The sequence below is a fragment of the Euprymna scolopes genome, chromosome 42, assembly GCF_053919585.1.
Source record: "Euprymna scolopes isolate OS-2025 chromosome 42, ASM5391958v1, whole genome shotgun sequence".
Taxonomy (NCBI): Eukaryota; Metazoa; Mollusca; class Cephalopoda; order Sepiida; family Sepiolidae; genus Euprymna; species Euprymna scolopes.
The window spans coordinates 15,026,111-15,052,483 of record NC_136523.1 but is presented as its reverse complement, the minus strand read 5'-3'; the positions used below and the strand labels follow the sequence as shown (position 1 = coordinate 15,052,483).

Here is a 26,373-nt window from a genome sequence, read left to right as displayed (position 1 = left end):
AACATTTGTACTGATTTTTTTTTTTTTCTTATCTAAATGTTAAGTCAATTTTTATTTTGTATATCAACGTTACCCGGGAATGAATGAAGATCAACAGATGTTTCACCCTCCCGATATTTTATTGTCCCTAAAATTGGTAAAATCGCTCATTTTTCAATCGTCCACGCAGTTATTTTGTCCACAATACATTGTAGTTTACTTTGCACCGTAGAGAACCTACTGATGATTTTAATGACTTGAATTAAAGTTTAAAATGTAAATATCAAGTATCATGGTTCAGTTGTGTTCTAAACAGAAATATTCATTTCAAATGCGCCCCTGTAATATAAAAGAATCTACTATTGATTTTATATACTGGGCTTTTCTGCTTGTGGGGTAATAAAAGCGTCTCAAATACATTTGTGATGTTAGGCTGTAATCACCTGTTCCTTCTTTTATTGCTTTTTTTGTATTATTAATACTTATTGAAGACATTCCGATACAAAATCTAAAAAACACTGCAAGGCACATAAAGGACATTTGTGTGAAATTTCAAAAATATCGGCCCAGCTGTTTACGAGTCCATAAGGAATGAACTCATACACACACTTGCAAAGTTTCTTTTATATAAGAGTAAAGATAATGCCAGCTTTTTCTCTTCTTCTGATGAGAAGTATTTAGCTTTGAAATGACATGGCCTAAAGATTTTTGATCCCCCAACAAAGGCGGGATTAGACCTAGTAATTCACTCTCATTCATCTGTTCATTTGTTTGCACTTTTCTCAATAACCACTTCTTGGATTTTTTTTTTTTTAATTTTGCACAAACATTAATCATGGTGAAAGTAAATTTTTGCCAGGAGGGATTTTCCAGGATAACTCTGGTTCCCTTCTCCTAGGGAGCATTATGGAAGTAAAATTACCCAAAATCGTTTGTCTATTTGCACTTCTCCCAATAACTACGCCTTGGATTTAAAAAAATTTTTTGCACAAACATTAGTCATGGTGAAAGTAAATTTTTCCAGAACGGATTTTCCAGGATAACTCTAGTTACCTTCCCTTAAGAGGCATTATTTTTGCCAAAACAGATTTTCCGGGATAACTATGGTTGCCCATTTAAGGGGCATTATAGGGGTAAAATTACCCCAAAATCGTTCCCTTGCGGAGGGGGACCCCACATGTTCAGCTTGTTTTTTTTTTTTTCTACATCTTTCTCATTTCCATCCTTATTGATCTGATGATACAATAAAGTCTATGTAGCCTCTATCCCGTAGCGTTTTAATTTTAATCATTTTTATTTGTTTCGTAGCTATGACTTCCTCAAGGCTCAGGCTTACTCGGAAAAGTTGGCGTCAATGAGCAAGTCTTCATCCAGTTCCAGTTCAAAAGTTGACGATGCCCCTCTGAAAGATGATAAAAAACCTGAAACTAGCTTAGCTGCAGACGATGTTGGAGATTCAAATGTGCAAGTTTCTGCGGATAAATCCAATGGTTTATCAAACGGTAAGAATGTCCAATGATTTTTATTTTTAGTAGACAGTTCTGATAATTAAAGGGACTTAATTTCCTTTTCTATTAATCATTTGAGGTTCTACCAGATCAGGCTATTTAAAGATACTGGCCTGTTGACCTAAAATGCACCAAACATTTATGCTACTGTTTTTATTTATTTTTCTCTTTGCAAAACTCAATCATGTTCTGCAAAATAAAAAACAAAGACAATTTTCCTCTAAAAAAAAAAAGAAAACGAACAAAAAAAATGACCAGACCAAATACCGTGAATATATATTTGAAGATATAAAGTATTCAAAGCTTAAAAACTTTTACTAAAATTAATGGATTCTGCATTAAATACCCTGAAAAAGCTACTAGAAAAAGCAAAATGTGTGTTAGTGTGTGCGTTTTTTGTGTATGTCCGGAAAAGGCTTGGGGGGGGGGGTGTCACTGTTTCTTAGAACTTTTTATATACTACCTAGATTATAATATCTCCGATTCGCAAAACGAGGTCATGTATATGTTTTATTTTAAGTCTCCGCGCATATGTTTGGCTTTTCAGTATAAAAGTGAAACTGAATTGTAGCGAAAATGTCTCTCCCTGGCACTCGTGCTGGGGACGTCCACAAAGCAATCAGCTTTGATCAATGCGGGGGAAACCACTTATATCAGACAATTGCTATTCAGTTGGACACTCCCCTTTTTATGGGGGAGCTGGTTTTCCCCAAAACATCTTGTGGAAACAAAACCAAAAAAACTGGCTTGCAGCCAAAGTTAAATGCGGGATTTCATTCTCTATAGCGTGCTGTTTGACCTCATTAAATTTACGCATCTGTCACTTAATCGTTAAATTAGAACAAATTTTAGTTTGTTTCCCTTGTGGCCGAGCGGTAAGATGATAGGCTTTTTTCACACTTTCTTTTCCACCTTCACGTCAAGTCTTTGGGTTTGTGCCCACCTCTCTCCCCAAGCTTTTTTTTTCTCAACACACACCTCCAAACACCCAAGCAACGCTGGGCACCCCTGCTAGTTGTTTATAAATGAAAGAACTTTCTATAGATGTAAAGAGAAAGAACTTGTTTCCCTTTTCGTGCATGGATTATAATTTTTTTTTTTTTGTTATTTCTTTTTCAGTATTGCCCCCATCAGCAACGACAACGTCAACACCTTATAGTAATGGATACATTAGTGCCGTAGAATTGTACGCTTTGCTGCATGATTCACAGACGAACCTCGTAATTATGGACACCCGGCCTGCAAAGGATTATGCGGAGAGCAAACTGATGTTTCCTGTGTTGATTAATGTCCCTTCAGAGATTATCCCTCCAGGGTCCGTTGGCGTTCATTTTTTTGCTTTCTCCATTTTTCTCAATCTCTGTGTATTTATATTTTATAGTAAACCCTTAAGAGTTTAAGCTCAATAGATATTAAGCTATAATTCCAGAGCATCTGTAAAGAAATAAGAGAAAAAAAAAAGCAATTTTTCTGGATTTTCTTGAACAATGAAAACGTACCAGAATACATCCCCCACCTCAAATTACGATAAAAAAATATTTGAATCGAATTTTTAAATTTTCTTAATTTTAATTTAAGAGTCTTACTAAGTGTGTGTGTTACTTCTTTAATCGGATTTTTTTTGATTTTCTATACTTATCAGAGCCATTCCAATACAAAATCTATCTAGGGAAACTCTGAGACACTTTTTATATGCTCCCTAGATTGTAATATCTCCAATTCACGAAACGAGGTCACGTGTATCTTTAATTTGAGCGACTTTTTACATGCTATTTTCGCGATTTTTAAAAACATCTCCGCGTGTATGTTTGGCTTTTCAGTATAAAAACGAAACTTAATCATAGCAAAAATGTCTCAAAAAGTACATTTGTGTGAAATTTCATTAAAAAAAGAAGAAAAATGTCAGTCTAGCCCTTTTGGAATCAGTAGGGAACAAATTCACAAACATACACACGCAAAGTGCTTTTTAATTATAAATAGAGATATTAATTTGAAAAGGAAGGATTTTTTTTTACTAAATATAACAATTCTGCATTTCTTGATTTACTAAATTATATTTTGTTAAATTTGAATAAAATATCTTCGTGTCATGCGACATTTTAATTGAAAATCCAGTGTTATTTTTAAGGGACGCTCATTTTGGAAATCTTTCCATTATTTCTTAAACAGCTGGGCAAACTTGAGTCCTTGTACCGGAAAAATATCCAGTAAATAAAATGTTGTTTAGTAACTCAGATTTTTTTTTTTGCATTTTCATACACCAAGCATGGATATAAATAGCAGTAAAACATCCACTGGGTCATAAGCTTCATTTGCACGCACGCACGCACGCACGCACGCACGCACGCACGCACGCACGCACGCACGCACGCACGCACTAAGGGAGATAATAACAGCTGGTGAATACCGGAAAAATATCCAATAAATTAAACGTTCTTTAGTAAAACATTATTTTTTTTGCATTTCCACACACCAAACATAAATATAAATGTCACTAAAACATCCGCTGGGTCATACACTTCATTTCGGTACCTTACTTGCCTGGGTGGAGTGCCTGTAGGCTTAGATAAACCACGTCACACTCACACCCACAGACAGACAGACATTAGGAAAATTTATAATAAGATATATAAGTGAAGTGTGCATGCCCCCTCCCCCCACCTGTGAGTGCACAGTGAACGAGGCATAAAAAAAAGACCAAGTTCAGCATCCCCCCCCCCCACCTCCATTAATCCCAAAAGTCCCCAGGGAACATCAAATCCTGTTAAAAATGAACAAACGGTGAAGTTTTATTTGGAGGATGAGGGCACCAGAGTTTTTCCAGAGAATTTGTTTTGTTACTTTTTTTTACTCATATCATGTTTAATGTTTGTGCAAAATTTACAAAAAAACGTTATTGAGAAAAGTGCAGAGAAGGGATGAATGGACGAGGGTAACTTTACCCTCGTTCTGTTGGGGGACCAAAAAGTGGAGTACAACATGTAATTTATTTTACGAAAATCTATTTTAAAAATAAATTCATCTAAAAGTGAATAAGTGCTAAAAATCTTGTAAAAAAATTTGATTATTAATTTATTTTTCATAAAACTTTTGAACATGTAAGGTGATGCGTGTAGAAAACATGTAAGGTGATGCGTGTAGAAAACATGTAAGGTGATGCGTGTAGAAAACATGTAAGGTGATGCGTGTAGAAAATGACTGCATGTTGATTTACTGTTCTCATATTTACATATTTTTTTGTAGTCAACCCTTTTTTTTTTTACAAGGTAGTCACCACTTATCAAGGCCCAAAAGCCACTCAGGGATAAGGATTATTGTGTGTACAGTACGTTAGTATTGTAGATTTGATAAAGTGTCTTACTTAAGGGGGGGGAGGCAGTTCATCAGGAATTTGTTTATGTTGGACTTGAAGACATCCAGTTTGTAGTCAGGTGGGAAACAGGCAAACGGAAGAGAGTTCCACAGGCGTGCGCTTCTAAGAAAGAAGCTTTGTTCATGGAATCTTTACAGTTTAAGATCAACAGATATCAATCTATAATTTCAGAGCTTTTATAAACAAGAGAAAAAAAAAAAAGAAGAAAATTCCAGCAAATATATCTTTATCTTCCAGTAAAGAGATTTCTTTTCTACTGAAATTTCTTCATTTATCCAGACAACCAAGATTTTCATGCATATCTTGAATGTTAAGATATGTTGAATTTTGTGTTTAGAGCTATTCTTGTAATAGAAAAATGTAGTTTTCCCAACAAAAAAAATGGCAGCATCTGTTATAAGATGTGTGTGTTATCTAACCATACGTTCTCTAACTGCTTATTTAATGGATTATTGTCCTAAATGTCTTAACGGCCCGTGACTCATCTAGTATTGTGTGTGTGTGTGTTACATATAATTGTCAGTACATTTATAACGACATACTGTTGCTGCATGGCCTTCTGTCTTTTGGCTGCTACTTGGAAAATTTGCCAATATCTTGGGGAGCTGGGTTCTGTTTAAAAGAAATGCTTCAAGACAGGCACAAGATGATGTATGTTTTTATATATTGGTTTATTTCACTCTCAAGCATCTCGTCTTCCGCAGCATGGAGTGAAATTGACAATCTCGGACTTGTGGCATTTCTCTGCATTCATTTGGAGACCGTCGCCCTTTTATGGGGAGACCTGTTTAACCTGTCTTGCCTCTTCGGTATCTCAAATCCAACACACTAAACTTAACTCAGCTTATTCAAACCAGAACCCCTGACACGCCACTTCTGGTCCCCATTCGCATACTTCCGGTGCAACTTGATTGGTCACCCAAGTTTGATACATGTCACAACATTACACTTTGACCCTTTCTACACCTGCATGCTCGCTCAACCCATTGTTTCTCATGACTCAATCTCTGTTGTTTACTCTGCTAGATAGATAGTTAGATAACAGACAATTAAATGTTGCCTGACGTTTACCTAACACATCAATCCAGTCAGAGAAGTTTTTCTAGATAAAATAATTAATCCAGTCAGAATCATCAGAGCGTAGTGGTCTTCTCATGTCAAGACCAACAGCTATTGTTAAAGTATATTTTATAAAGTGATTCTGGCATCTAATTGTTTTCGTTTTATCATCCCTTTTTTATAAATATAATTGCTTAAATGTTTGTTATCATACCCTCAGAATGTGCCAAAAATAATGCAATAATTTTCATCAGAGGAAAGACCATAATCCCCACCCCCCTTTCTGAAAAGCAATTACTTTAGAAAACATTTTTTTAAATTGATTTTTCAAAAAAATTCTTCATTTTAATTCAACAATCCTATGGAGTTTACTTGTGAGTTATTATAGATTTCATTTAGATCAGGATTTAGAGAATATGAATTTTGAACGATGCATGCAGTTCTGAATGACTTCATGTTTTCAATTAATTATGTTATCTTTTAAGGTTATTATAATAATATATATTATATCAGTACGAGATAATTAATCCAAATAATTTACATTAGTAATCCTCATCTCTGAATTCTGAAACATATTAGAAGTATTTTTTTGTATTGTCACACTGGATTTAGGATAAATATTGTGGTTAATAAAGGGCAGTGTTTTACGACTTTTTATTTTGGTTTTTATTAACATTTGTTGTTATATTTTGTAGCACTACCGTTCGACACATTGAAAAGGAATTGCCAAATGAATCCTGGAAACTATGGAAAGAACGAGCGGAAAAAGATTACATCATTCTTATGGATTTGAATTCCACTGTGGACAAGTTACAACCAGGAACTGTATTGAAGACCCTTAAAGATGCCCTTTATAAGGTACATTCTTTTATCTTTTTCAATCGTCTTATAATATTCTTCAGCCAAAGATGTGAGTTCCTTATTTTATAAAAAATCTGCTTTTTTTTGTTTTTTTTTTTATGTTGACTTCTGCGTGAATTGCTAATGCTTATTGGCTGAAATTTATTTGATTATTGAATTTTTGAGATAAAGATTTATATTATTTGGCTTATCCAGACTACTGTTCTCATTTTGAGTGCTATTTTCGCTAAGTAATTTGCAATTATTTTATTTTTTGAATGGCACTTGCGCTAAAGATTGCACGTTCAACCTCTAGAAGAGTAACTTAAAATTGCATTTTACAATTGCAACAACAGGAATTGCAGCTTCACAGACAGGTAGTTCTAGGAGAGAAACTTTGTTCATGGAATTGTCATTTAGTTTTAGGCATAGTAAGGGAAATTGCTGACAGTTTTAACAAAGGTTTTAATGTCAGTTTTAAAATGTTTAATTATCATTTCTATCTTTATAGCTCAACAATAAAAAAAAAAAGAAAAATTGTTTTAAATTAACAAAATAAAAATGTCTATAACTCACTGAAGAAGGCCTGAGTTTAGCCGAAATATTTGATTTATGTTCTTTTCATTTATTTGAAAAAAATTATTATTTTTGCATGTAATTTGGTTTAAAAAATGATTTCTTTATATTTTAAAAATGTTTTTACTACTTATGAATAGCACCCGATTTGGTTTTAGTTGTTTTCTGTGTGGCCTTCTAGGTTTAGAAATTCATCTCCATTACAACTTTTTTTTTTAAAACTGATATTCACCTCATTATCCTTGAGTGGCTTTTGGTCTCGGTAATAGGTGACTTATTTGTTAAAAAAGGTCTAGTTTTTCTTTTCTTAAGAATTTATTTAAAAAAAATATGTAAATAAACAATATTTTCAAAATATATATATAAAAATTAAACATTTAAAAAAAATGTAAATAAACATTACAAAATATGTAAAACATGTTTAAAAATATGTAAATTAAAAAATTTTTAAATATCATTTAAAAATGTAAATAAACATTAAAAAAAAATGTAAATGAATATTAAAAAAATATGTAAATAGACATAAAAATAAACATGTTCCAAAAATATATGAATAAACAATTATTTTTAAAAATCTGTGTATGAATATTTTAATATTTTCAGAAATATTAACAAAATAAGTGATGTTTTACACATAATTCCTGATAAACCGTTGTCAAACTCAGAAATGTTTCCGTCGAACGAGGGAACTTGTACGGAATTCCGAACGGAACCCTTTATTAACTTCACGGGCATAGCATGCTCTTGTTCCGTCAGCCATGACTGGATAGAAATCCTAAGTAATTCGCAATTATATTTTTGGTCGCCTACTCTGAGAATTGAACCTTCAACCTTCAAAAGAATATCATTTTTTACAATTGATTTTTCCAAGTATTCTAACCACTGCGCTACCCCGCGTGAAGTAAATGAAGGGTTCCGTTCGAAATTCCATCCAAATTCCCGAGCTCAGCAGAAACATTCGCGAGTTCGACAAGATACACCTGAAGAAGGTCGGAGGTTACTTCGACTGAAATGTTTTGCAAAATACAGTCAAGATGAGAACTGTTGTCTGAAGAATCCAAATATGGTGGGATCCTTCTACCGCCCCAGAAGATATTTCACTGCTGATGCTCTATTTATATGAAAGCCAAGTACGTCAAAGGATGGAGTACTGCTGCCACATCTGGGCAGGAGCTGCTAAAACAGCCTATCCTGCCTTGACAGAGTACAAAATAGACTTCGTGGTTTAGTGGGGGATTCCCTGTTCTCTTCCCTGCAACCTCTCTCCCACAGAAGGGACGTTGCGAGCCTGTCGTTGTTTTATTGTTATTTCCATGGGAAGTGCTCGTCTGAGCTCCAATCTCTGGCCTCCCCCTCGCCAATCTTTCACGAAAAACACCCATCTAGCTGAAACCACTGTCAGTAATTTTCCCCACTCTGTATCTGTGCCTAAATCAAAACGTAGATTCCATGAACAAAGCTTCTTTCTTAGAAGTGCACGCCTGTGGAATTCTCTTCTGCTTGTCTGTTTCCCACCTGACTACAACTTGGATGTCTTCAAGTCCAACATAAACAATTTCCTGATAAACCGCCCCCCCCCCCAAGTAAGACACTTTATCAGATCTCGAGTACTAACGATTACTACGATATTATCCCATTGATTACTGTACACGCAATAACCCTTATCCCCGAGTGGCTTCCGGGCCTTGATAAATGGTGACTACCATGTAAAAAAAAAAAAATTAAAATAAAAAAAATATATCAAAAAATATTTTTCCGTGTAACAAAAACCAAAAAAGAATAGCTGCTAGCAATTAGAACATTGAATGGGAGTTTTATTTTCATGACATTCAAAAGTAAATATTTCAGAATTAAAATACAATTTAAGTAATTGCGTTGAGAAATTTTATGGAAATGAAATGATATAATTAAGCTAATTTTGAAAACTTATTTTAAGAAATAATTAAAATTATTAATTAAATTAAAAAACAATAAGATTTTTGGCGCAAAAAAAAAACAACCCTGGTTCTATTTAGAATAAAATCTATTTTCAAATCAGAGATACAGAAAAATTTAAAAAACAAAACTGTCACAGAACGAAGATGTCATATTCCAAAAATCACGTAAATTGATCAGGTAGATTTATTTTAACTAAGAAAATCAAATTTTGTGAGTAAGCAAGAAAGGGACGGTCTCACATTGCCATCTTGAAAAAGAAAAAAACAAGGGCAGAAGTCTGTTGCCAAGGTTGCTGGAAAGATTGTGGGATCCTTCTACCGCTCCAGAAGATATCTCACTACTGATGCAATTCTTTATCTATATAAAAGCAAAGTACATCCAAGGATGGAATACTGCTGCCACATCTAGGCAGGAACTGCTAAAAACAGCCTATCCTGCCTTGACAGAGTAAAAAATAGATTTTGTGGCTTAGTGGGGGATGCCCTTTTCTCTTCCCTGCAACCTCTCTCCCACAGAAGAGATGTTGCAAGCCTATCTTTGTTTTATCGTTATTTCCATGGCAGGTGTTCGTCTGAACTCCAATCTCTGGTCCCCCCTAAACACCCGTTTAGCTGAATCCACTGTCAAAAAACTTTCCCCACTCTTTATCTATGCCTAAATCAAAACGTAGATTCCATGAACAAAGCTTCTTTCTTAGAACTGCACGCCTGTGGAACTCTGTTCTGTCTGCCTGCTTCCCTCCTGACTACAACTTGGATGTCTTCAAGTCCAACATAAACAATTTCCTGATGAACCGTCCCCTTAAGTAGACACTTTATTAAATATTCACATTAACGTACTGTACTTACAATAACCCTTATCCCTGAGTGGCTTCCGAGCCTTGATAAGTGGTGACCCCCTTGTAAAAAAAAAAAAAAAAACTTACGGGATCAGCCTTGTAATTTTACAGGATTGTGAATTTTGGGTTTCATTTAGAAGAAAAACTATTCGATTAATTTACATTATTTTTGGAATATGACATTTTTGTTCTGTGAATGGATATTTACATCATAAAGATTTTTCTATATTCTTTCTTTTAATTCGGCTGAATTCTGGAAAAGAACCAAAAGACTTCAATTTTAGAACCTTACTGGTAGAAACTCATCCAAATCCAATAAATGTCATGGTTTCTCGTAATATTTTGTTGCAATTCGATTTGACCGATTATCAAGGATCCTCGTGCGGACTTTTACAACAGCCATTTTTTTTCATTCTAACTGAACAGAGTCCAGACAAATTCTTTTGAACTGAAAAACGCTTTAAAATAAGTTAGAACATAAAAACAAAAATCTATGTTTCATTGGCAAATTTGTTGCATGTATGTTCTATTATTCTTAACGGTAATTTATTGATTCCTATTTTTCTTTTTGTAGTTTGATAGTTCTGTGATTCTTCAAAAGGAACCGCTGATCTTGCAAGGGGGTTATTCGCATTGGATGCTCTACTATCCACAGACCACCACCTGTCCGTTGGATCCGAAGAAATCTCTCGCAGACACAAGCAGTACAGGCCCATCTTGTATGTTCCTTATTTTTACTCGTGACACATTTTTCTACCAGTATAAGAGCCTCATAAGATGCTGTCATATACCTAGGCCCAAGTACGTTCAAATCCATCTGGATTCACCATCAGAGAAAATTAACCAGAACTGATTTTGGATTATTTATAGAACCGTTTCTTTTTGTTATATATATACTAGATGAGCTGGGATTAAATGTAACGTTAAATTCATTTAAAAAAAACATGGAAAATGACTGAGACATGTGCATGCGAATATTATGTTTTTTCTAAACAGTTCACTTCTTGTAAGTAAAAAAAAATTATAGACTAGCTGAGATTGAAACCAAAACCTAGACAGTGAGTCAAGTACGATAACCATTCACACATGGTCTTTCGCTTTCAAACTTCGTCGGACACTCTCTGCATCTTCCGTTTGTCTTTCGTATGTATAGCTGTTTCGCTCTATATCTTAACTCGCTACATAATGATCCTGTAGACATGTTCCCAAATGGCATAGATAAGAATTAAAAAAACTGTTGTTTTTAATTTTTGCTTTTATTCTCTCCCTCCCTCTCTCTCACTTTCTCTCTCTCCCTCCCTCTCTCTCACTTTCTCTCTCTCCCTCCCTCTCTCTCACTTTCTCTCTCTCCCTCCCTCTCTCTCACTTTCTCTCCCTCCCTCTCTCTCACTTTCTCTCCCTCCCTCTCTCTCCCTCCCTCTCCCTCCCTCTCCCTCCCTCCCTCTCCCTCCCTCTCTCTCCCTCTCTCTCCCTCCCTCTCTCTCCCTCTCTCTCTCTCTCTCCCTCCCTCTCTCTCACTTTCTCTGAATGCCTGTGCTCATTATCATTTCTCTTATATTTTACTCGACTAAATAATGTGAATGATTCATGGATGCGCAGTTGTGACACAGTTGACATAAAAATCTGATGATCCTCAAGTTTGACCCTTTAGCAGCTCTTTTTTCCGGATGAAAACTGATTTAAAAAGTTATATATATATATATATATATATTTTATTCAATTTAGGTAAACAAAGTTACCATAAGTCGCTACAATAAATTTACTGTTTCGATCTTAAAAGACATTGTAAGGTGACAAGAGACTTCTGATCTTATTGAAGGCCAGTCATTTCATGCAAGTGGAAATCGAATAAAAAAAAAAAAATAAGAGAAAAGAAGAAAAAAGTTTTGGAGATTTTTTTTCTTAAAACAAAATGGCCAGATGAAATGCATGAAGTTTTCCTTTTTAGAAAGGGGACGCTGGTTTAATCAGTCATAATGAAAGTATCTTTCATTCCTTAAAATATGTCGGAACGCCCATGTCAACAACCTTGTTGAAATTCAATGGTTTTTACTTTTGTATATTTTTAACCTGGAATATATATATATTTCTGTGGAAATCTACTTCATTTTCTTAAATTATATACCAATCCTTATTTAAGATGCTCAATGTAATTACAGAGCAATATAGTGATGGATGACAAAGTCCATATTCCAAATTTCATGATGTTGATCATCTTATAATTTATTCCTTTAATTCAGTTGACATTTACAGTTCTTGACAGTATCTGTTTCGTAGCACTAAATCACTTAATTATTATATCAATTAGTGAATCTATTTTGCCCTTAACTCATCAGAAGAAATAGCAACAATCAATCCATCAAAAGGAAATAAAGTGAGTTTTGACATGATTAAAATCCGAAAATTGGAAGAGAAGCTGCAAATACCTTATAATATGTTTCCATTTTGAATTTAGAAATAAAGTCACTATACCCATCTATTCGTACTAACAAGTTCTATTAATTTATGTATATTCTGCCAAAAATATTCTATTTAATAATTAGTAAATTTATTAATTATAATTAATGTATCCATATTTATGAAAATAACATCAACGTATACATATATTATTAGTAATTGACTTGTTACAGATATTTTAAGACATTTTTGCTATTATTAATATTTGTTTTTTAAGTTTTATTTAATAATGCTTCTAATACTTCGAGTTTATAATTTTTAGTGCATTCAAGAATAGTCATGTTGTCTACTAAAAATTTTATACATTGGAACTGGGGACAAGAAGGTTGGTTAGTAAGGTGTTTAGCAATGGGGCTGTTTTTAAAAAGATGCTTGGTTAATCTACCTGACAATGGATCCTGACATATTCAAAAGTACTTTGGTCAGCAGTAACTATGGCAACTACATCAGCCAGTTCTTGCCTGAAGCAAGAAAATCAATTAGAAGGTTGGAAAGGAAACCAAAATTAATTGTTTGTTGTTATTCAACAAAATATGCTTAAAAGAAAGAATAATTCCTAAGCATATATATATATTATAATAGAAAAATGCGAGCATGAAAAGTAATATGGTTAAGATTAAACTTAGAAAAGTAAAATGACTAATTGTTACACTGGAAAAGAAAAAGACAAGATATTCTAATAAAAATATCATAAATTTATAACTTAAAATATTGCAGCATTAAGAATTTATATATAATGTTTAATTGGTTTTTTTAAAAGAATTTTAATATTGCAATATTTTAAGTTATAAATTAATTATATTTTTTACTAGAATATCTTGTCTTTTTCTTTTTCCAGTCCTTTTACTTTTCTAAGTTTGATCTTAACCATATTACATTTCATGCTCGAATTTTTCTATGTAATCCATGATTTTTCCAGGCTTTGCTTTGAAATTCTTTTTTGTGCTCAATATCATACGCATTGTCAACAATCCATAAAAAATATTACCAACTTCTTGACTAAATAAAAAAATCAAATAAAAGATGTAATTAAGTAAATAAACAGAAAGGACAAAAAAGAGAGAAATAGAATTAACAGGTGATGTCCTCAGCACTAGCATGGCAAAGAGCATAACTTTTGTTAACTCTCTCTATAAGATAGCATGCAAGCGACATTCCTGCTATAATTTATGTAGCATTACACATGAAAAAATGAAAATATTTCAATATTGGTATACATAGAAAGATCTAGATAAACTAAGAAAGAATCTTTTAAAATTTTAAAAATCTGATTAAAATTAAGTTTTCAAGTAGATTATATAAAAAGAGGTTTCTGGTGCATTTAATTTAGTTACTGCTTATTCATACAAACATGTAAAATAGAGATTTTTTTGATGAAATACAAATCCAGTGTAAATAAACAAGTTCTGAGTGAATGTTCTTTCTTGCCTGTTCTTCTTGGAATTTTATCAAAGCATGCAGCCCTTCCATGAATGAGGTCAAATACCAAAATCAAGCGAATGTAAGAAGCAAAGAAAATGGATTACAACATAAGGAAAAAAAGGAAAATAGGTAGAAGTGATAAGATCAGTATGTGCAGAAGGTTCAAATTCATAAGTTTTCCAGTATAAGTGTTCCCGAACCCGACAGTTCAACAGGTAGAACAGAAAAGGTGATTGAAATAAAAGAAAATATAATGTATCTGTGTAGCAATACACATGAAAAAATTGAAATAGCTTAAGATATTTCAATATTGGTATACATAGAAAGAGCTTGATGAGCTAAGAAAGAATCTTTTTAAATTTTTAAAATCTGATTAAAATTTAAGAAAGTTATGACTATTTTTGTGCCTCACACATTTGGATATTTTCCCCTCTTTAAGACCATATGCGTTTCGTCACATTTTTTACACTACTTTTTCAGTAAAAATGTCATATCTTTGTTAAAACACAAGACTAAAAAATGTAATTTACCATATAAGTGTATTTTTGTACAAGGAATCAGAATATGTGACTGAAAATCTCCCAAAATTTATGGGTTCCAAATAATCTGCAGTAAATGTGCATAAATATGCTGCAATTCCTTAAAAATGCCATGTATCCATAAACAGAAAAGAAGTTGGAGAACTCAAAGTTTAATTGTAATGTGCTTTATGTACAAAAAGCTTGAATCTAAACACAGGACCATTTAAAAATGAATATATTGCAATATTTCTTTGGTATTATTGTAGATTAACACCTTCTGTTTAACCCCATCCAACCCCTTCTGACCAACCCCCTCCAAAATGTGATTCTACCTTTTTAGGCAATTATGTATGAAATGCCATGAAAAACTTGAAAGATAAATTATTTTAGAATTTAATGTAAAATAATTCCCCATTACAGGTCATTCTAGCGTTTTAGGGCAGTTAACTGTTTTTTTTTTATGGGAGATAAATTCTGTATGCTTTTTGTTTTATTTTTTTAAAGACAATTATATGTGGTTTTAAGAATGTTTCTATGCAATGAGAATATGGGGAGGGTTGCCATTCGGACTTTGAATTAATTGTAGGGCTAAGGAAAATTATGTGTGAACATACTGAAGACTTGACAGAAACAAAAACAACAAAAACAATATTAAAGGGGGGTGCGGTTACTTTCAAAAGCATTTAATGTAAAATAATTTACCATTTCCAGGCCATTCTGGCATTTTAGGACAGTTAACCAATTTATTTTTTATGTGCATTTTTCTTTAAGGAAGGATCTATTTTTTGTTTGTTTGTTTTAGACACTTGTATGTGACTTACAGAGGTATTTTGTTTGGGGGGGGGGGCTTGCCACTCGAACTTAGTGTTATTGTTAGGGTTAAAGAGTGTTTTAGAAAGTTATATGTGTATTCGACAGGTAAATAAGTCAGCAAATGTTATATTTAGTTTTAATTTAATAAGAAACTGCGTTACGAAATTTCGAAGAAAATTCCATAAATTTGTTGATTTCTATTTTTAAGGTTGAAGGTGTTTATTTTACAGGCCGTTTATACTACGCTGGAGCAGGTGGTAAAAATACCTTTTGCTTAATAAGTAGAAAAAAAATAATGTGGTTTACTGTACATATAGATTCAAAAAAGTTATCAAAAAGCAAATACATAACAAATAAATGTTATCAAAGGCAAGCTAAGTTTTTTGTTTTTTTTCTACCTAACTGGATATGTTTTTAGTGTTTTTATTTAATGTAACATGTTTATTCAGCTCGAAAAACATACAGTGCTTACCGATGTATTGGAAAGTTAAAAATGGCGGCCAACTATCTCTTTCACATGGTAAGTTTGGGAAAATGAGTTAAAAATAAAAACTAGACAAAATACTGTTAAAAAACCTACCGAATATATATTCGCCTATGTCACGATAACATATCTTGAGCGAATTTCTAACAGTATTTTGTCTGTTTTTTTATTTATAACTCATTTTCCCAAACTTACTGCCTCAAAAAGAGAGTTGGCCGCCATTTTAAGTTTTCGAATACATCGGTAAACACTGTTTTTCGAACTTAATAAACATGTTACATTAAATATAAACACTAAAAACATATACAGTTAAGTAGAAAAGTAACTTATCTTGCCTTTGATAACATTTATTTGTTATATATTTGTTTTTTGACAACGTTTTCAAATCTATGTGTATAGTAATACAAACAAGATTTTCATACATCTTTTGATTTGGAAAAAACATTTGTGGCTGTTTGCAGTAAAACATTGTTTTAATTTGCTGTTCAAAACTAATGCAATGAATAAAAGTGCTTGCAAGCTATATATCTGCAAAAGTTTATTTTGGTTTTTAACCATGTTTTTAAATTTGACTAGAAATGTGAGAAATTATAATGGATTCATAATGCCGAATTGGTTGGGATTGTTGTTATTATACATTCTGAAAACCGAATAGTTCTAAACTAATGTTATTCTGATAACAAAGTAGCTCTAATAAAACATATCAGAACATTTATATTCATATTTTCATGTTTTTCTTAATTCGTTCGTGAATAAAAATTAAAGAACGCGTGTTGTTTGTACTGTGCTATGACTAACCCTACAGCTGCTACTAATACTAAATTAATTTGACCAAACTCCAGAAATAGAAACATTTTTTTTTCTTGGGTAGGTCCTTTCAAATTATTATCAATTACAGTGGTTCTACTCAACATAGAATAATACTTTTAATTGATAAAGATAGTAAAAAGATTGATTTACTTACTAGTGGGTGTTCGATGAAATTTTTTTTCAAAATGTTCGATACTTGTCATATTAAAGTCTTATTTTTAACATGACAAAAATAGAAATGGTCAAAAATATTTCGGACACTTGACAGTATTAAGATTAACACCTCTTCTGATTGGTTCCCAAATTTCATGACGAAATTCTTCATACAATCATGGTACGGGCCTTTAGAAAACAGAGAGGGTCATTACAAAACCTTACCAAAAATGCCATTTTATGACATTCACATTTTTATCACTTTATTTGCTTAAAACTCTTAAAATATATAATGTACATTCATATTTATTAATTCATTTGGAAGTATATTCATTTCCGAACAAAACAAGTAATTTGAAGAGTTGAAGTGCTTTGGTTTAAAAAAATATGGCTATTTTAGTAGAACTACCTTGAAATCTGTGATTATCCAAAGCGTTATTTTCCTAATACTAATTTATGAAAGTGTTGACGACAAAAAATCAACAGCCAATCAGAATCAATGTTGAAAAAGTTGCTATGGTAACCAACAGCCAATCAGAAGAAACTGTCTCTGAAGACTTTTGAACACCAGTGATTTTATTATAACTTTTGTTTTAATGAACAAAAATTGAAAATTTTTATTTCTAAATATAGCTAAGAAGGTGACCTTATAAACTGTAAAATTGTTTGAAATTTGGTCGCAAAATGAGTGAGCGATGAAGCTTTAAAGCAGTAAAATGACTAAAACTAACACTTAACCATATATTCAAACACAGCAGTGTTTGAATGATATATATCTTAACTGGGAACAGACACTCATTTTTATGCTCATCTCAAAGATTCAGTTTTACTTATTATAGGAGCATACAATTATTTCAGCCTTTTACTGATATTTTTATATATAGTTCTCTGCATATGTTTATTATTCTTATATCAGTAGGACACTCATCAGAGCTAAAAAATATGCATAAAGAGAAGAAGGACTATCTCTAGGTTGATGTAACTTTATTTATTTGGTTTTATGTATAGTCTCCATGTTGGAATATTATATTCCTGATTTTCATCATATATATTTCAGAATGTGAGAGATTATATCATTATTTCCACAGCCAAACAACATCGCAGCTCACAAGAGCCATGGTAGCCAACAAACCGGAAGTCCAAGACTCGAGTTTTGCCCTCATTTGGGCTCATCAGTTAGACATATCCAAACTCGGGATTCGAAACCCGAGCCTCTTGCATTCCAGGCAAGCATGTTGCCAACTGAGCAAACGCCCCGCATACAAGAAAATCTATTAGCTAATATAGATCAAGCAAACCGCGGTGGAATCTGACTGGAAATTCCACAGTCAGATTTTGCAGTGGTTTGCTTGATCTGTGTTAGTTAATAGACTTTCTTGTGTGTGGGGCGTGCAAGAGGCTCGGGTTTCGAATCCCGAGTTCGGATATGTCTAACTGATGAGCCCAAATGAGGGCGAAACTCGAGTCTTGGACTTCCGGTATGTTGGCTGTCATGACTCTTGTGAGCTGTGATGTTGTTTGGCTGTGGAAATAATTATCTATCTATCTATCTCTCTCTCTCTCTCTCTCTCTCTCTATATATATATATATATATATATATATATATATATATATATATATATATATATATGATAAAGTGAATTTTTCAGAGAAAAGAATAACCTATCTGGATAGATAAAGTTCTACCCGATTAAGAGGAGCAATCCTTGTTGCCCTCCACATTTTTTACCTTTATTAAATATTTTTTCTACCAAACTCTTCTCCTACTTATTACTTTTCTTATTTTGCCTTTGAACATTTTCTAATGCTCTCAACTCCCTTCCCTTTCATTGTACCCCCCAACTTTTCCATTTCTTATCTAAAATGTATTTAAAATTGGTGTTACCTATTTTGCCCATACTTTTGTATAATGCTGATCTTTTTTCTCCTCTTCTGATGAGAAGTATTTAGCTTTGAAATGGCATGACCAAAGGAGGTTCTCCCCCTTACCTGCTTTTCACTTATTGTAATTATCTTTAGTCTTATTGACATGATGGTGTAATAAAGTTCTTATGTAACTTTAATATATATTTATCTTTTATCATAAGTGGAAAGGTAAGCTTAAAACAAATTAAAAAGAATCGTTTTTGGAATTGAAAATTAGGCGCAATTTTTTCCGATATTGATTCTGATACTTCCAAAAATTTGATTTTTCCAATTCCCAATTCATCCTTCCAACACTATATATATATATATATATATATATATATATATATATATAATTTTGAATATATGGTTAAGTGGCAGTTTTAGTCATTCATATAACTATATATAAAAACATCAGTAAAAGGCTGAAATAATTGTATGCTCCTATAGTAAGTAAAACTAAATCTTTGAGATGAGCATAAAAATGAGTGTCTGTCCCCAGTTAAGATATATATCATTCAAACACTGCTGTGTTTGAATATATGGTTAAGTGTTAGTTTTAGTCATTTAGAACTGCTTTAAAGCTTCACCGCTCACTCATTTTGCGACCAAATTTCAAAAAATTATTACCGTTTATAGATCACTTTCTCAGCTATATTGTGAAAAAAAAATGTTCAATTTTCGTTCAGTAAAACAAAAGTTATGATGAATTTTCTGGTGTTCAAAATCGTAAAAATTTGTAAGGAGGTGAGCGACATTTTTTATGACTGGTTTCCGTAGCAACCACGTTGCTTAAGTGACTAGTGTTGCTACTAATTCACCGCTCTCGCAAAAAGAGGAGTAACAAGTGAAACAGAATGGAAGCAGACGAGTGCCATACATTGTTTTACACATGTGTATGTTATGTTTATGGGAGCAAAAAAATTAAGACTGAAATTAAACGAAGAACAAGTGTATTTACTGGAAGCCTGGAAAAATCATGGATTACAATAGAAAAATGCGAGCATGAAAAGTAATATGGTTAAGCTTAAACATGGAAAAGAAAAGGACAAGATATTCTAGTTAAAATATAATTAATTTATAACTTAAAATATTGCAGCATTAAGAATTTTTTTTTAAAATTCAATTTAACATTATATAATCAGTTAAAAGGAAAAGAGCCAGAAAAAACAAAAGCTAAAGTAAAAAATAATAAAGTGAAAAAACTTTTTCAAAATTTATATAATTGTTTTTTTTCTTTTATAGTGGATTTTGATTATCCGGAAATGGATTTATTACTGAAGAGTGTAGGTTCGAAAAGTGCTACTAATCTGGATATTCACAACAATCTGCAACTAGAATCCGACTCGACCAACAATGGAGACGCAGCTAAAGCCAGCGGTCAGTTACCAGTAGTGGACCGTGCTTTGAAACCCAAGATTTTGAAACCAGGATTAAAAGACAATCAGAGTTTGGATATTGCCTCCGGCAAGCCGCAAGTCGGGGGACAAGGTGCTGTCAAACTTAACAATTATTACGCGTCTGATCAAATGTTAGGTGATGTGACTGGTGTCAGGACTAAGGATGCCGACATCTCGTCGTCTCTTCAGAAATTATCTCTGCATGATACAATGGCTGCCGCTAAAAACAACCTGATACCGCAGGAGGGTAAGCTACCAAAAGTGCTTAACACGATGGATAAAGATGAGTTGTTGCGACTGGCACAACGGGAGCAGAGCCTGATTGAGAAACAGCGTCTTCACAGGGAGGAGGAACGTCGCTACCAGGAATTGCTGAAGGATCGGAGAATTGAGGAGGAGAATCTCAATCGTATAAAGCAACAACAGAAGAAACTCACGGAAGAAGTTGAAAATCTCAAGAAGAAGGCTAAGGCGGAACAGGAAGAATCGTAAGAATTTTAACAATTTCTTTTTATTTTTTCTTTTTATTTTTTTTACAAATTTGATCTTTATTTTCCGATCATCTAATATATAAAGTTATCTTATTGAATCTTATGATTTAGATCATCCTGGTTCTTGTACAGAATAATTCAACCTAATTAAAAATCAAAATTACAGAAGATTTTTTTATGTACATGCCTGTCACAGAATAAAGATGTCATATTCCAAAAATCATGTAAATTGATCAAGTTGTTTTATTTTTAACTAAGAAAATCAAATTTTATAAGGGATTTTCTCATGTCGCCATTTTTAAAAAAAAAACAAGGGCAGATAACTCTACAGTAATTCAAACTTATGAGATCAGTCTTGTAATATGAACAATTTCGCATTAATTGCTTAAAAAATGACTTTTTGATAAAAAAATTATTTGATAAATTTATATGATTATGACTTTTTTGTTCCGTGACATATTTGAACATCAAAGATTTTTCTGTATTTTTTTTTTTTTTTATATTTAGGTTGAATGTTGGACTTGCACTTCTAATTAATCTATGGGGGTAAAATGTTCTCGTTCCATCAGCCATGACTTGGTAAAAGTCCTGAATAATTTGCAGTTGTAATTTTAGTGACACTTGCATTAATTAAACCATCAACCTCCAGAAAAGTGTAATTTACAACTGAATTTTACCAAATATTTTATCCGCTGCGCCATGCATCTTAAAACTAATACTCAGGATGAGAACAGTAGTTCGAATCATCAAAATAATACGAATTATCAATCCTCATCTCCAAAATTCAGAAATATAAAAAAAAAAAAAGCATTTTCTACTAAATCGCTAGAACTAGCTTTATTTTTATTGTCACTATTTGGCTGGATTTTATTTCCCTTTCTTCCTTTAGCTTTATCATTCTTTCTCTTTTACTGTTTCTTTTTCTCTCTTTTTTTCCTCTTCATCTCATCTCATCCGATCTTGCCTTCCTTTTCCCTCTTATGAGAGTTCTCTCTTAAAACGTTAATTCTACCATTAAGCTTAAGACTTGAAACAGTTCATGGAGAGGGTAGGGAAGGTAGATGACTTTTTGTTTCATCAAAGATTGTCCTTCTGTTTACTCGCCACCCTATCCACACACACATGTATGGATTCCTTGTCTTTCTGGTAAATTGGTTTTAGTGCTACCCTCTTCATATGAATAGGCATGCATATATACACACATAGATATGGATGAAGCTGGAGGTTAGAGAATTTATAGGGGCAGGGCTGTGACGTTGCAGGTTGAGAAATTTCATCTTGTTTTAAGCTTTTTTTCTGCTATTGGCTACTTCAACCACTGTTCTAATCAATATTACATACGGGCATGAACTAATTTATATATATATATATATATATATATATATATATATATATATATATATATATATAAAAGCGAAAATGTATGTTTGTATGTGTGTTCACTTTTTCTGTATGTCTACAAAAGGCTTTTTTCAGAGAAGTGGTCGGTCGCTTCACAACTTTTTATATCACATATAAATCGTAATATCTCACAGTTAACAACGAAGCTCGCCTGTCTATTTAATTTGCTCGATTTCGGGAAGATAAATATTCAACATTTGTCGCTTGCCGCATCTTTTTCCTATAACATCTTTGTTCCGCAGTAAATGAATACTATCCCGCAGTCAAACTTGACCTCATTAACTCATTGAAACGGGCACTTGCCAAATCCAAGTAATTAAATAAATTCAAACGTGTTTCTGTTAGCATCTCGCGGTGGGGCAATGGTTAACGTTGCACATCTTTTTTTTTTCACACTTTAATTTACAACTTTGCCTCAAGTGTTCGGGTTTGATCCTCATACTTACTTTTTTTTTTTTTACCCCCCCCCCCAAACACCCGGGCAATGCCGGGTACCCCTCGCTAGTATAATATAAAAGTAGATTTTCTAAAAGCTGTCCAACACATGCCAGTATGTAAAAGACGTGTTAAGCCAAATGTGATGATGTGTGTGTGTATGATGATGATGATCTACTATTTAATAAGTAGTGTATTTTATTTGATCTCATATGAATTTAATCGTTTGCAATTGGGTCAGTCCACACACCTTCCCCCTTCCCAACCCGGACGTCTTCATCAGTGACTGATATAATTATAAACTAGATTACACTCGTCGGCTCATGTCAATCGATGGGAGATTAATTACTCAAATGTCTATTCTGCTTTCTTTTCACGTCTCTAACTCGCTGTCGTATTCATGGCAGCAAAAGAGATCATCTGTGAGAACGATAAATACACTACACGTATGCATACATTGACTTATTAATAGACTCGAATGCACATCTATACTTGACATACTTGTGATCTGTTGGGTCACAATGTGTAACACTATTATTTTACTTAAAAAAATAAATTCATATTACTGTATATGTATGTAGTACGACATAATCATGTTGACACATCGGTTCTCGTTAGGTCATCGAAGTTAAGCAACATTAAGACTGGTCAGTACTAGATGGGTGCCAATTTGGTAATTCCAGCACTGTATGTAGGAGGACGTTGACACCTCCCTGCAAGAGTTGCAAAAACCTAATGTTGTCATCTTCCCTAACAGGGATATACATGTGACTGGGGACTGTTTGTGAATTTCATACGCCCATGGAACTTCCCCCTTTAGAGGAAGCTGGTTAAACCCAAGTAGGGTTAGTGCCTTTCTCATTCCATATGTAAATTAGCAGGTGCCCTTATTGATTGGGAACAAATAAAGACACCTTTTTACTTTTGCAACCCTTATTTCCAGTTTTAGTGAACAGGGCCCAAATGCTTTTTATTTTTTTTTTTTTTGATTACATTTTCACCCCAAACCAAGAATCAATTGCGGTCCGCCGCGTAGTTAACCTCTTAAGTTCTGAGATATTATGTTGAACAAAGATGGCGGCGTAGTTCAGATAAGTAAACAAGATGGCGGCGAAGAATTAAATGTGGTCCGTGACGTAGCAAATGGCGAACTGATTGAATCCAAAATTCAACGATTTTTATTATAATTTTGCGACGTTTTGATTGGTTGTTTAACACAGCCGTTGGTTATAAAAATGATTGGCAAATCCATTCGTCTCATACCCCCCATCACAAGTCAAAAACATTTTACAATACATATAAACATAAATTGTATGCATATTATGCATGTATACATATAAATTATGCAATGTATGCATATTATGTATGTATACATATAAATTATGCAATGTATGCATATTATGTATGTATACATATAAAGTATGCAATGTATGCATATTATGTATGTATACATATAAAGTATGCAATGTATGCATATTATGTATGTATACATATAAAGTATGCAATGTATGCATATAAAGTATGCAATGTATGCATATTATGTATGTATACATATAAAGTATGCAATGTATGTATACATATAAAGTATGCAATGTATGCATCTTATGTATGTATACATATAAAGTATGCAATGTATGTATGCATATAAAGTATACAATGTATGTATACATATAAAGTATGCAAAGTATGCAATGTATGTATACATATAAAGTATGCAATGTATGCATATTATGTATGTATACATATAAAGTATGCAATGTATGCATATGTATGTATACATATAAAGTATGCAATGTATGTATATTATGTATGTATACATATAAAGTATGCAATGTATGCATATTATGCATGTATACATATAAATTATGCAATGTATGCATATTATGTATGTATACATATAAAGTATGCAATGTATGCATATTATGTATGTATACATATAAAGTATGCAATGTATGTATACTTATAAAGTATGCAATGTATGCATATTATGTATGTATACATATAAAGTATGCAATGTATGCATATTATGTATGTATACATATAAAGTATGCAATGTATGCATATTATGTATGTATACATATAAAGTATGCAATGTATGTATACATATAAAGTATGCAATGTATGCATATTATGTATGTATACATATAAAGTATGCAATGTATGCATGTATACATATAAAGTATGCAATGTATGCATATTATGTATGTATACATATAAAGTATGCAATGTATGCATATTATGTATGTATACATATAAAGTATGTAATGTATGCATATTATGTATGTATGTATATATGTAACTGTATGCATATTATGTTTAAAAAAAAATTAAAATGAGAAAAACTCTGCAATATATTTATTACATTAAAAAAATTGTACAATTTATTTCTTATGAAAAAAAAAAAAAAAAATATATATATATATATATATATATATATATATATATATATATATTATTGTTTTTAACGCCAATACTTAGTTAAATAAAAATAAATTGTTTTAGAATATTATTTAGTTATAATAATTTCCAAAGCTATTGATAGCGTTTATCCATTAATTTTTTTTTTTTTTTATTCCTTGTGTTCATATTTTGAAACATAACATAAATTCTAAATCTATGATATCCCACCAAAGCTATAATTATTTGGTTGCGGTAATGTTTTAAGCTCTATTCATAAGAAAGTCGAAATAGCTCAGTTGATCTTAAGATTTCAGATTCTGGTCATAGCTTTATTTGTTGGGAATTATTTATGGTACTTGATGAGGATTGTGGACCCTATGCAAACATTTGCATTCCACGAATTGCTCCCTCAACACAGACATCTGCAGAAGGTTTTCAGCCAAAGAAAATGCCAAATTGATTTATCGTGTTCTTAAAAAAGAACTTCTTCTGATCAATTTAAATGCAATTTAAAGTATTTAAAACCTAAATTAAAGACCAAATTTATTCGTATGTTCATTTATTTTTCCCTACAGTACAATTAATTTTCCTCGTCCGAGGGGATTAAAAATAATAAAAAAAACTAAATGATAATCAAAACAGAACAATATTTAAATATATTTAAATAGCTCACTGAAAACCTTCTGTGGATGTCTGTGTTGAGGGAGTGATTCGTGGAATGCAAACGCTTGCGTAGGGTCCACACTCCTCATCAAGTACCTTATTTACTACTAGTGTGGGTGCCCGGCGTTGCCCGGGTGTTTGCAGGTGTAAAAGAAAAACAATTTTGGTAGGCTCGAACCCGAATCCTTGAGGTGAAAGCGAAAAAAAAAAAGCCTGACATCTTACCACAATGCTAAGAAGACTGAGATGTGAGAATGCATGCAATTAAATGATTAAAAAGTTAAGTGACAGGTGCGTTAATTTAATGAGGTCAAACATCACGCCATAGGAAAATGAAATTCCGAACTTAACTTTAGCTGTACAGCAGTTTTTTTTTGTTTTGTTTTGTTTCCCTAAGATGTTGGGGGAAAACAAGTTCCCTATAAAAGGGGAATGTCCAAATGAATAGCAATTGTCTGATATGACGGGTTTTCACCGCATTGATCATAACTCATTGCTTTCTGGACATCTCTGGCAGGAAAGCCAAGAAACTGACTCCATTTCAGTTAGTTTCACTTTATTTATACTAAAAAGCCAAACATGTGACAGAACGGAATAGTGCAAATTTTATAAAAGTCGATCCAAATAAATTTAGACATGATGTCCCTTCGCAAATCGTAAATATTATGATCTGGGGGGTATATAAAAAGTTCTAACACATAGTAATAATACTTAGTTCATAGCACAAAAGTCCATACAAAATTTCAACGTGATCAGTCCAGTAGTTACCAAGACAAAGTGGATTGGACAGGCTAAGAGAAATCTATATATCTATAAAAGTGTAAATGTCTGTGTGTGTACATTTCCCTACCAAATAACTCTGTCAATTTTCTGACCAGAGACTCGAAATTTGACAAAAGGAGTATTG

The 26,373-nt window shown here is 32.6% G+C and overlaps 1 protein-coding gene across 1 annotated transcript in view; it reads left to right on the top strand.

Annotated features, from left to right (window-relative positions):
• The window catches only part of LOC145266929 (ubiquitin carboxyl-terminal hydrolase 8-like), a 140,578-nt gene that overhangs the window by 44,552 nt on the left and 69,653 nt on the right, over nt 1–26,373 (top strand). The window contains exons 5-9 of the mRNA XM_080122728.1: nt 1,288–1,481; nt 2,607–2,802; nt 6,615–6,777; nt 10,686–10,830; nt 19,922–20,564. Of these exons, the coding sequence (XP_079978854.1) occupies nt 1,288–1,481; nt 2,607–2,802; nt 6,615–6,777; nt 10,686–10,830; nt 19,922–20,564 (1,341 nt within the window). The remainder of the gene's footprint in view (nt 1–1,287; nt 1,482–2,606; nt 2,803–6,614; nt 6,778–10,685; nt 10,831–19,921; nt 20,565–26,373) is intronic.